This window comes from Ptychodera flava, chromosome 5, assembly GCF_041260155.1.
Source record: "Ptychodera flava strain L36383 chromosome 5, AS_Pfla_20210202, whole genome shotgun sequence".
NCBI classification, from domain to species: Eukaryota; Metazoa; Hemichordata; class Enteropneusta; family Ptychoderidae; genus Ptychodera; species Ptychodera flava.
Window position 1 is genome coordinate 17,014,054 of NC_091932.1, and position 13,174 is coordinate 17,027,227.

At 39.0% G+C, this 13,174-nt stretch overlaps 1 protein-coding gene across 1 annotated transcript in view; it reads left to right on the top strand.

Annotated features, from left to right (window-relative positions):
* Window positions 1–12,868, top strand: part of LOC139133151 (short transient receptor potential channel 4-like) — a 50,368-nt gene extending 37,500 nt beyond the window's left edge. Inside the window, exons 5-10 of the mRNA XM_070699578.1 lie at window positions 3,330–3,472; window positions 5,347–6,134; window positions 7,249–7,447; window positions 9,393–9,566; window positions 9,832–9,873; window positions 10,848–12,868. Coding sequence (XP_070555679.1) covers window positions 3,330–3,472; window positions 5,347–6,134; window positions 7,249–7,447; window positions 9,393–9,566; window positions 9,832–9,873; window positions 10,848–11,321 — 1,820 coding nt within the window. The 3' untranslated portion in view covers window positions 11,322–12,868. The remainder of the gene's footprint in view (window positions 1–3,329; window positions 3,473–5,346; window positions 6,135–7,248; window positions 7,448–9,392; window positions 9,567–9,831; window positions 9,874–10,847) is intronic.
* Window positions 12,869–13,174: the final 306 nt, after the last annotated feature.

Sequence of the window (13,174 nt, forward strand, 5' to 3'; positions counted from 1 at the left end):
CATACGTGGCTCTGCAGATGTACGAATGGCCAACACCCAAGGTATATTACGTAAGATGAAAAGGACGGCCAGTTACAATGTATCCTAGCAACGGGAATTTGGGTGAGGCGCAAACCTCGCGATTTAATTTAAATCCGAAGAACAAATAACTGGGCAGCTTTCGAAACGGAACGAAACACGATACACAGGTGAAACGAACCTAAATGGATACTGGGCGAAAATTGTTGGCTGGCGGTCGCTTCGATCAGCTCGCCTACCGATTGATAACTAGATGCGAACATATAACTGTCGTACCTTCTCCCACCTCACATGTGGAATACAAGAGAGGAATAAAATGTATCAATAATATCAAGAGCTTTAGGAGAAATTAAGTGGAACGCGCTCTGCTGGATAAGTTTATTCGCTATATAGTTCAGTACCTGTGTAAATCTAATGTCAGTTTGAAGACAAGACCAATAGAAGCCAACAACGTTACTCGAGTTAAAAGCTGCAGTCTGTCAGGGAACCCTGGCTTATGGGCGGAAATTTCATTTTTCATCAGCGGTTGCAGTGGGAAGCGGTTGGGAAAGCAATTTATTTTAGCTTGGCGGGTGGGGAAATTTCCACTGCTCAATGGGATAGTCGAATAGTGACATGACAGGGGGCTACAAAAAAAAATGATCGTATTCGGAAGTTTACAGATGGAGATCAAAAGTGTCTGTGAGTGACAAAGACGTGGGAACTCTGTGGTTGGTAGGTGGGAATTTTATGGGGGGGGGGGGGTAGTGGCGAGGAGCCTGAGAAGGGGAAAACTTATGGGAGGGAAGAGTTTATTGTCAAATTGTTAGGGGGAAGGTCACGCACAATTAATTTTGTTTAATACGTTAGAAATAGCATATATATATATATATATATATATATATATATATATATATATATATATATATATATATATGTGTGTGTGTGTGTGTGTGTGTGTGTGTGTGTGTGTGTGTGTGTGTGTGTGTGTGTGTGTTTACACGCTTTTCACTAATTTATAGCGAGAGATGAACTAATCATCGACTTATAACTGAAACATAAATAACTCTTCTAACATTACCGGTGAAACGAATACGGAAAACAATGCATACATAGTAATTTACATAGGGCTAAATAGCAAATGTTTGAAAAATCTAGTTATTACAGTCTATAAATAGCATGTTCTTGTGTTTGTATCCTTGGCAGCAGCCAAAAGTCACACAAAATAAAGCAAAGGAGATCGTATCTCAAACTAATAGCTGACTGTGTACTACAAGATTCTCTGTCAACGAAGGAAAATATTTTGTCACTATACTATACGTGAAGCTCAAATACATTGACACTCAACGTAAACAACGCAAATGTGCGTTATCGACCTCCTAGGCAATTGCATCAATTCTTGATTCTGAACGGTAACTCTCATTGACATTAAAGCCCCAATAACTGCGAATTTTATGGATATTTTTATGATTTTTTTTCCAAACCAAAGTTGGTTCGTGTAAATGTGCTAGCTGAAGGACATGTATAGAAGTATCACTGATCGCTGGTTTGGACCATGCTAATGCGTTTTAACAGGTTAAATAATAAACGGGTGCAGCATTCGTAAAATGGCGCCCCCACAGAAAAGTATACGCACAAAAATAAAGTATTTCGTACACATACACATCGTGATCATCCAAGAAACAAGCATAGCGTCATTTACTTGAATGCATAACACACGATCATCGGGCCGACATTTTGTTGTCATAATCTTTATTTTTCTGTCATGTGATAGTCTTCAAGTTTGAAAATGGCGGGAAATCTAAAATGATGATAAAAGTTTTGAATTTACATGCCACTTTCGACACTTATGATAGTGTTATACACTTTTTCAGTCTTTAATGGGTGTTATTCAAAGAAAACTCTTGGAAAATTGAGGATATTTGAGATAGGTTAATTGCACCTTCGGAAGCTATTGATGCTTTAACTTAGATTAAATAAATGTATATTTCCTCAGATGTACTAAGATATCATATGAACTTCTACTATCAACAGGGCCAAACGCTGTCCTTATTCACAGACATGATAAGATTACCAAGATAAAGTTAAGCTGATTTGGTTGATTTATGCTATCAAAACATAATTAATTTTTTCAGCTAGCGTCCGTAAGAAACTGTCAAGCAGGTTGATGAGGAGCGTGAGTCGACATTTAGGAGTTTTCCGATGTAGAGTGCGAACGTAGTGGCGGAGAGAGGGCAGTATAGAGGGCGAGCATCATGCCGGGCGTTGCAGTGGTCGATAGATGGAAATCATAGGGGCGAAGTTGAAGCTGTAGGGCAGATATATGCGAACATATCGCACTGGTCCCTCACGAATTTTAGGCGTATGCAATATTTCGGAAAAAAACTGTAATTACAATACTGATTAGAGGGAAACAAATAAAGCTTTGTAGACCAGCTGAGTATGATTGATGTATCAAATATCATAATTGTTACTTTATAAAAATACCACCGAAACATCCTGACAGACCTTACACGACACTGTTTCGGCTTGCAAACTTGCAATTTCTTCCCCAGAGGAAGCCGACTCGCATACTCGGTCTCTCGTTTTACATGTAACATTCATGAATTCCTCCGAAATAGTGAAAACAAATCAAAACATTTCCAAAGAAGTTGTGCCCGACGAGATGATAGCCGCAAACTATGTAATGTGACTGAAGTCTGCATACTCCGAAGTGGTGCCCCGGTTTTGGCAGAGGAGGGAGCTTGCAATAGTGCTAAGTTTCAAGTATGCTGCTGCGTCAGTTATGCCAGTACACTTGTGACTGAACTCAGTAACATGACAAACACTGTCATATTATCATCGTTTAATCGATATTTACTCAGTCACTCACTCACTAGTAAATCGTGCGCATGCGTCTACATTTTTTCTTGAATTTGACACCTGCTTACAATACCTGGTTCATAATGCATACATACATACATACACATAACATATATACATACACATAACATACATACATACACATAACATACATACATACATACATACATACATACATATATATATATATATATATATATATATATATATATATATATATATATATATATATATATATACACACACAAACACACACATACGGTCACTCTATCACATAGAGGGACCATGATATATAGAACTATAGGGACGTTGTAAATAGTGGGGAGAAGAATAATTGAATGCAAATTAATTTTTTAATGAATGGAAACCAGTAGAAGTAATACCCCTCGGTAAGGATTGCATGGTGTTCAGGTAGCTGAACGAAAAGCTATACTTACTAATGTCATCTCCTGTGACCTTTGACCTTCCAGGTCTCACGTGGCAAGAGTGCCAGACGTTATGGAGAAAGGGCTACAAATCGTTCCTGGACAATGTCCAGTGGAAAGTCTACGAATTTGTCACTCTGTCCCTGTACTGGGCCTGGATAGCTTTGCGACTATCTGTGGCTCTGAGGGTGAGTAATATATACTTTCCATCGAATGTATGGCAAATTACAACACACTGAAGGTAAGAGTTGAGATTAGTGACAAACATAGCATTAATAACCGGTAACCTGAGGAGTCATCAGAGAGGGCGCCCCAGGAAACCATTTTTGTTCGCATTCTGAGTTTTACGTTAACTTATCTTAACTCGTGTGTGTATCGTGACATGTATAATTCATACAACTTATCAACACAGGATATTATGTTATTTCCGTGTCGGCTTCGGACGACAACTTGAAAGCCACCACGATGACGGGGTTGAGCAGATACTGCAAGGCATTATGCGCCCTCCATTTTATAGCCAGACACAAGTCATGTGTGCATTTGTAATTAGCTTTCGATAAACCAATAGTCATATGTCATTTAGCCGTATATTTCAATGCGGACACCAAACAAGTATCCAAACATTTTTGTCAAACGAGGCGTAAATTGAAAATTTCCTTTGGGATTTCTCACCTTTGCCCACCAAATCTTTGACGATGACCACTCGTGTTGTCATCAAGCTGAGATAACAATTCCCAGACAGCATTGGCTCAATCGTGTGAACTGCTTTGCTTTTCCCTCGCTATGTTTTATTTAGACCCTGAAATAGTATCATATAAATAGCTCAGGTTAGTTTACTTTTCATTTGAGCGCCTTTCATGATCGGAGGCCACCGTACAATTTTCAATACCCGGCATCTTCGCGAGTTAATCCCAATAGTATGGTCAACACTACATACGGATTTTGTTCTCTAAAAAACGGAATTTATTGCGTGCAGACGGCAGTCAGCGACAGGTTGCCTGGTGAGAGAGGCTCAGTACACTTCTCATCCGAAACAAACAAAAAAAAAAAAAAACCAAACACATGCAAAGTTACTTCCTTCATGGCTTTAGGATGCCCTATCAGGATAAGTTAAAACGTGGTTAACGGTATGATCCTTTGAAATATTGACACCATTTTAATAAGGCCATGGCTTTCGAGATCAGTACACTTGTAGTCCCATAATGTGCACAGTGTCAGATGAGGATGCAAAACTAGGATTTCGGCATATTACTTAGTACGCATGTCAGAATCAGGTCAGAATAATAAACACATCAATGGTTCTCCAAAGTTCAGAAAATGATAAAATTTTATATAATTCATTCGGGTATCCGACATTTTTAAATTTAATGAATATTTCTGTGTTTTGCGTGTTGTAAGCTGTCGAGGGAGTGACAGGGATGCGGTGGGCCTTTCTGTCTGCAGAATACAAAGATAAATCATTGTAGCACATCGCGTATTACAAAGGTGTTAGAGAATGCTATTGCTATTATCTACAGGTATGTATAGCTTCAAAGACAACGTTACAACGCTACAACAGCAAGTAATAGGATAATGCCGAACTCCCAAATCAACTTTTAGGCGTCGCCTGCAACCATGGCTGGCCTTGTATCTTCCATATATAGCCAGTTTGTCAGGTGGCGGATTTCAGTGTGTTTGTCAACTCTACGACTTCCCCTGGCAGACCCGACTTAAATTACGTGGCCTCAGGGCCGAACGAATACCGTATCCATATTATGGTGTTTTGTTTAGTGGATGAAAAATCAGGGCCGGTTCTGAGGCGACGTAGAGTACCAAAAAAAAAAAAAAAATCAAAAAATCAAAACAAAACAAAACCAAAAACCCTCTTGTCCTGAATTCTCTGATGGCGATCGCATTATTTGTTAAATTTGTCCAAAAGTGATTATAAAACAGTGATCACAAAAAGTTAAACAATCCTCTCTTCAAATTGCAAGTCACCAGTCGCTGGATCATGCTAACGTACTATCGTGACAACACTTTCCACAAAAATTATATTTTATGTTATATTATACTCTCCACTCAGGAAGAAGGACGGTCCATTGAAGTGCCCACGTTTGACACAGATATTTACCGTAAGATGTTCAATATTTCCCAATACGGGGACTTCAGCAGCGGGTTTTTCGAAGTACCGATCGATAATGTCTATTCCAATGGTTCAGAACAGGACACACACGAAATGTATACTCCGGTCCCCGTCTTTGACGAAACTTTCGAGGACATGGAAGATGCGTACGAGGGCAGCGCCCTCAATGACATCGAAGATGTGCGACGCGACGTGGTTTTCGTGAGCCGCAAGCTCGACTCCTTGGTCAAGACCCAGACGAGCAACCACCGAAACCTGACCAACATTCTCGTTCACATGACGGAGCAGCTTCACAGCGCCACCAAAATGCTGGAGCAGCTGAGCGACGACTCGGCGGCCAAATCGCGCTACCCGAAGCAGCAGACGTCCAGATCTCGCGGTAGTTCGGGAATCCACGAGAGCAGGCAAGATGAACACTTGAACAGGTCTAGAAGAAAGCGATGGAATGCAGTCGATCCTGTTCTCATATCGGAAGGCCTGTTCGCCTTGGCTAAAGTTATGAGCTTCCTCCGCGTCATCCGTATCACCGTTGTCAGCATGCACGTGGGACCCATGCAGATCTCCCTGGGCCGAATGATGATGGATATTGTGAAGTTCTTGATGATATTTTCGCTGGTTTGGTTTGCATTCTCCGTTGGTCTCAATCAGCTCTATTGGTATTACGCATACGAATCTAAGCTGGATTGTAGGATTCATAATGAGACGAACTGTCACGAACCATTTGGCACGTGAGTACTCTTAAAACTCTTTAGACTGATATCTCCCTCCCTCCCACCACTTCTGTCTAGTGTCTCTCTGTATCTCTGTGTCTCTCTCTCTGTCTCTCTCTTGATATTGTGCTGTTTCTTTTTTTATTTTTTATTTAGGATGTCACTTCGGGAGAAACAAAAATATATTTGCTTAATAGCATTAATGCCCGGTAACAATCTAATAGTGTTTGTGAATGATGGCATTCCACACCTAAAACAAGATTGCACATCAAAATCTCCCCATTTAAGTAGAGCCTCTTCAATACAGTCAAATTTCTCGGCAATTCTTACATTTATTTTTACAAGAATAAACGGCGGTATTTCATTTTTTATTGTGCTGTTGCTTGCTAGATCATGTCTATCATAACATAGATTGCCAGACTTCTGGCGATGTATATATATATATATATATATATATATATATATATATATATATATATATATATATATATATATATATATATATATATATATATATATATATATATATATATATATATATAAGGGTTGCTGGAGAATTGATTTTACAATTTCATCTCTACAAGGTTGTTTCATTCCGGTCTAGTCTCCTGATGAGTGAGTCTCGCGACTCACGAAACAACCTTGTAGAGATGAAATTGTAAAATCAATTCTCCAGCAACCCTTATATATCTCGCTCTACTTTTGTATTGAGCACTTTGTATCGGACAAGTCGAACCGCATACTTCATATATATATATATATATATATATATATATATATATATATATATATATATATATATATATATATATATATATATATATATATATATATATATATATATACATATATATATATATATGTATATATATATATATATATATATAAAGAGAGAGAGAGAGAGAGTTTATACATACATACATACATACATACATACATACATACATACATACATACATAGACACATATATACACATGCATTGTACTTAATGTAGTAATTTTAATACATAAAGAAAACGCTTCAGGTCATAAATTTAACGTTTAAGGTTGAACATGCAGTCACCTCGAGAACTTTTAATCCACTTCTCCTGGCAAAAAGTAACGTAGTTTACGCAATATTTTCCCACCACAGAATACCAGAGGCGTTGAACACGCTGTTCTGGGCGCTCTTCGGTGTGACAGAACTTGTGAGTCTGGACATAGATGGCGCTGATCACTGGTTCACGGAAAGTGTCGGCAAGGGCCTGTACGCAGTCTACCACGTCATTGCCATAGCGGTCCTCCTCAACGTCCTAATCGCTATGATGAGCAACACGTACACACGTGTCGAAGTAAGTGGTTTTGATGTCTGTGTGCTGCATGTCAAAAAAGCTAAAAATCATTAATCTTTAAGGAACAGTTACCGCTTACAAGCCGACTACTGAAATGCGCCTGAGCAGTGACACCTAAAGAAGCATGGTATCGCGAGCTTCAACTTCACCCGGGGGGGGGGGGGACTTCTCTCATAGTCATGCGTCGAGCTTGGTATATTTTCAACACATGCGATATGTAGGCCATCCACGAAAGTTGCACTTTGCAAACATAACTAATAATCGCACTGAATCACAGTTCATATCTCTCGGGTAACAAAGCCCGCCCAGGGTGTCGAGTTTGTTTTCACAACTCTTTCAGGGAGTATGGACACATCTTTCGCATATCGGTAGAGACAACACGTTTCTTCACTGTATCATTTGCACAGAATGAATCGACTGAACTTGTAACTGAAAAAAAAATCCGTAGTTAGGAAGAAACATTAAGCAAGATAACAGCCATTTTTGAAAGCAGAGCCCCAGTTGAAATATTAATAATAAAGTAATGTTTTTATGGTGTCATTGAAGCCACTCGGGGAGATAATTAGAAGGCAAGACATGTGAGCTTTAGTTAATGTCAATCCAACCGAATATGTCTGATTTCCTTATTTATCAGGGCAAAAATTTTCCCTACATTTTATGCGCAGATTTAGGGGTGAATGTCCTGTCCTTGAACTTATGCACGGAGAGTGCATTTACTCCGGTTCGTGCGCACGAACGCGTTTTAATGTGTATCCACTCCAAAAGTACGCAACCCCTTCTTGCCAACGGATGGTTGCCCTTACCGATGAATTACGTCGAGTGATTGACGAGGGCGTGCCAGACTCGTCGGACGACCAGCTGTCCTATTGTTCCGTTGTCTCTTGTTCGATGATTCGCGTAATAATTGGAGGCATGTCAGTCTGTTGTTATGTCTACCTGTCAACTATGTTGTCATGGAAATGCTATCGCCATCAATCTCTGTCAGTACTCCCGTCGTAGGAATATTCCATCTTAACAAAAGGATAATTACCGTCAAGTCGAGAAATTTCAATAAATATCATGTATTTCGTCATCAGATTCCTGTTCACAATATGTTTGATGTTTTCTAACATAAAAAAGGATGAGTTACCTATTATTAATACCATCTGATGTCTGGACCGTACCTTTTTATTTTTCAACTTTACGATCGACATACTTGTCGAAGGTGAAAGAAAGTTCAATTTGATGAAAAAGTGTTTTATGAGCCCTAGACGAAAATAACCAAAGGCTAAAAGTATAAGAGAGACGAAATCGTGCATTTCGATGATCGTGTTGTTAAGAAAAATACAAATAGAATGTACATTCGAATTAAAAGCTGTTTCTTTGAAGAAATGTAACTGAACACAGTACATTAAAATGCACTATGTAAATGCGAATTTGAATTGAAAACATACAATGCGTTGAAATTCATCGTTAAGGCGTCCTGGAGCAGATTGTAAATTGGCATTATCGACTGAATTTTCACTCCAACACTGAACAATACAGATCGATAGAGTCAAAACAAAATGTAGACACATTAAAACTTTAGCTCCTCACAAATTTGTCTATTTTCTTCCAATTTTCCGTATCGTCTGTTCCTTATAACACTGGCAACAGGATGTATTTTAATTGTGGCGATGAGTGCTGCACGAGTTGAAATCTTCTGTGGGGCACAATATTTCCCGTGCAAAAAAATCTTTCCTAGGGCCAATCTATTGCCTACTTGTGGCCGTTTGCTCTTATGAATTGATAGTATGTACTTCGCTTTTAGTCTGTAGTCTGTGAATAGCCAATATCCCTTTGGTTTTCGTCAGACTGTTACAAAACAGAGGGAAAGAAAACATTTAAGGTTATTTGTTTACGTACTAGTAAGTTAACATGAATAACTAAAATTTCTGTTTACATTATTGAACGTTATTTTTTGCAGGAAGACGCAGACATACAGTGGAAATATGCCAGATCTAGTCTGTGGATGAGCTTTTTCGGGCAGGCACAAACACTGCCCCCACCGTTCAATGTGATACCAGGTGTCAAGTGTGCCTTATCCTGCGTAAAAGGAATTCGAAAAAAGCGAATCCATCAACTCCTCAATGGGAAAGAGGTAGGGTGACGCTTTCCTGTTCTGGTCTGTCTGTCTGTCTGTCTGTCTGTCTGTCTGTCTGTCTGTCTGTCTGTCTGTCTGTCTGTCTGTCTTTGTCAGGCCACCTTACGAATGAACGAAAGCATGTACATACGTGCGAATGTATGTATGTATGTATGTATGTATGTATGTATGTATGTATGTATGTATGTATGTAATGTGAGATCAATATGCTGTCCTTCGTCTCAGATAAGAAGTTCAACCTTTTTTTCTTTCTTTCGTCTAGCGGAAGCAGGCTCTTATTGACCAAGCGAACAAGGAATATGAGGTAAATTTAAAGATATGTGTCAAATAAAAATTGTCGTTTTAATACTGAATATCAAATAAGAATCTTTAGTAGTGAGTGTACTGTTTATTCAGACAATAGGGCTAAATTATACTGATGTCGCCATGATGCGGCACTTTCAAATTCGAGAAGTGATAAGATTTTGTATTACCTTTGGTGAGACACTTTGCCAGAGAAGGTTATTGTCACAAAGACAATGAATGCGCAAGTCTCTTTAATTTTCTCGTATCGCTTTTAAAATTAGGCTGGTGTTTGTTGATGGGTGAGGTCCTAGTTCAATGTTTGGTTAGATTAAGATGGGAACGGTATGATTTAAGTCACTGTAGTTACAATGATATACGGGTCCATTATTGATTTATTTCCGTGAAAACCTTTGCTATACAGCATTGACTTCTGTGAGTGGTATACTGTGTTCGACAGTTCTTTCAAAGGTGTTTTTTCCCTGTGTTTTAATGTTGACATATCATTCCATCCAAATGCTGTGTATACGCCACTATGTCTCAAATACAACAGGCTTTGTGAGTTGTAGTATTAAGGTAGTATGCGCCCCGAAAGTAAAAAAGTTAAACTTTTGCTCAAACTTTGCTCAAGGAATATTTCCACCATTTTCTTTCTAATCAAGATTAAAAATCGGGGGTCACCGTGCACATGTTGGTTCTAGAGATACAAATGACCAAAGAATTTACCGATATTTAAAATTCAAAATGGCTGCCATCCCTGTGTTAATCTATGGAGAAAAATAAAATTTTCGATTTTCTCGAAAAAGTAAGACGGTGAAAAGTTTTCTCACACCAAGTGCTTTAAAATGAACCCCCACAAGTGGTAGATCAGAAAAGAATTGTAAAAGTTTGATAGTCAGAATATCTGTCCCCGAGGGGCGTTCTACCTTAAGTAAATACAAGTGCTGGATGGACACTTGGTAAACATATTTCGATCACTATTGTCTTTTTGCTCAGAGAGTGGCACAGCGTCTCGTCCGTCGCTACATCTTCGACAGACGTCGGGATGGCGACGAGGACGATGGGCTAGACCCCTTGGTGATGCAACTGAAACAGGACATCAGTGGCTTCAAGTACGACATGCTCGAGACCCTGAACAACATGGACGGGCAGATGAAGCAGATGCAAGAGCGAATGGAACAGCTGGAGAAGAAGGCGTTGTCGCCCCCGCCAGCTCGAACATTGCCATCACCGCCACCGCCGCCGCCGCCGCCGCCGCCACTTTCCCCATCACCCCCACCTTCCCCGCCAGCGCCACCAACGCCGAGTAGTCACCGATCGTCTCCGGACAGGGACACCACCAGCACCCAGGAAGCAGCGGGCAACGATGCACTCTTTCCTCTGCAAGGATGGGGTCACATCAGCTACATCGATGAGGGCACCATTCATGATAGTCCGAATCCTGTGTATTGGCGAGACAGGGAAACTTAGTCTTTCAGTATTATCATACAATCTTTTTTTGTTTTTGTGGACATTCCATTTGTAACACGATTGTATAGAGAACAGGATCTTTTAATTGTTCAAATATTTCAAAAGTGTTAGGTGCCCTGTAGCTGAAAATTGCAATATTACATTTTCCCATAAAAACAAATGTATTACAAAGTAGATGAGCTTAAATTTGTATATCAAAGCGTCCTTACTACAATATCCTATTCTCAAAAATTAGTTCCAATCATGTTTTATGTAAATTTTTGGAACTTTTAGACCAGTCGTAGCACTATATTAATAAGATTAATGCACGTTGACATGTAATATGCGCCGCCAAACTGAAAAAAATTACACTTTTTGCTCAAACTTTATCCAATATTACTTTTAAGCATTTTTTTATAAAAAAATCAAGAGAAAAATCAGGGGTCACCGTGGATGTTTTGTTAGCAGAGAAACAGAATGATCTAAAACTTACCGATTGTTTAAAATTCCAGGTGGCCCGCTATCGCTACGTTAACACTATTGAGAACGATCAAATATTTGATATTCTCAAAGACGAGACAAGATGAACACTTGAATTTACTCGACAAGCTTTAAAGTGAGTGCAATATAAACATCATACCGACATAGTCAGGTGATAATTTGAGATTCCGAATATCTGTCCTCGTTGTGCGTTCAAGCTAAGGCCATTTAACTCGGAAAAAGTAATGTACAGTTGCGAAAGCGTGTTTTGAAACTCCTACTGTTGTTCTTTTAAACGTAAAATCCTTTGGACAAAATGAGATGAAGCAAATACTACCCTATGAAACTGAACTTGATGTCTGTATTTTGAACCTGTTATATTCTACTGAATTCCAGTGATGATTGTTAAGTTTTTATGTTTAAAAAGTATTATTGGATAGGTATGTTTTCCAACCAGCTACGGTAACGGGGGGAAAGATGAAAGGTTTCTCATATGTGGCATTGGCCGATCGTATACCCCTTTCATAAACTGCTGGTGCCGTTAAATACATAGGGTTCGCATGATGTCACGATGAATAAATACGGGTTACCACTTTGTAAGTAATGACGCCAGTGTGAACGTAAAGCTACGTAAGCTAATTAAAGATATCATTTGTATTAGATGTGCTTCCAACAGTATCATCAAAAATATTTCACATCCTTGTGGGTTTTTTTCTTTTGGACATAGAAACAATTTTATCTTATCTTAACCTCCGTCTCCCTCATAGTACTCTGTCTGTCTGTCTGTCTGTCTGTCTGTCTGTCTGTCTGTCTCACTGTCTGTCTGTCTGTCTCACTGTCTGTCTGTCAGTCTCTCTGTCTGTCTCTGCCTCTGTCTCTCTCTCCCCTTTCTCTGTCGACGTTTTGTTCGATAGCGTACAGATAAACAAATATACGGCGCTCATACGTATGTCTGACATTTAAATTGAGCCAATGGTCATGGTCTTGCTTTTCAAGGAAAGTAGAGTATGTGTACGGCCCTGCAAGACAGTGTATGAGTCTCATTGGTACATCTATCCCTCTATGAATTAAACAAGATTATGCAAAGTACTTCATTTGATCAATAATTATTTCTTCTGATATTCCCAGGATGAATCATACACCACACACACATATAATTCTAGTCTTTATTAGATTAGTGAAGTTACTATCTATACTGGATTTCTGGGCTGAAGACAAATTTATATAAAAATAATCTTTTCACAATGACTGATATTTTTTTGAAATAATCTTTCATTTCACAGAAAAATGCAGGTTAACTTTACAGGCTGCCTTCACACTTTTGTTTCACACGTAGCCACTCCAATACCGCCACTTTTTGCAGTTGGATGGTCCCATATGTCTAATTTTTGAGT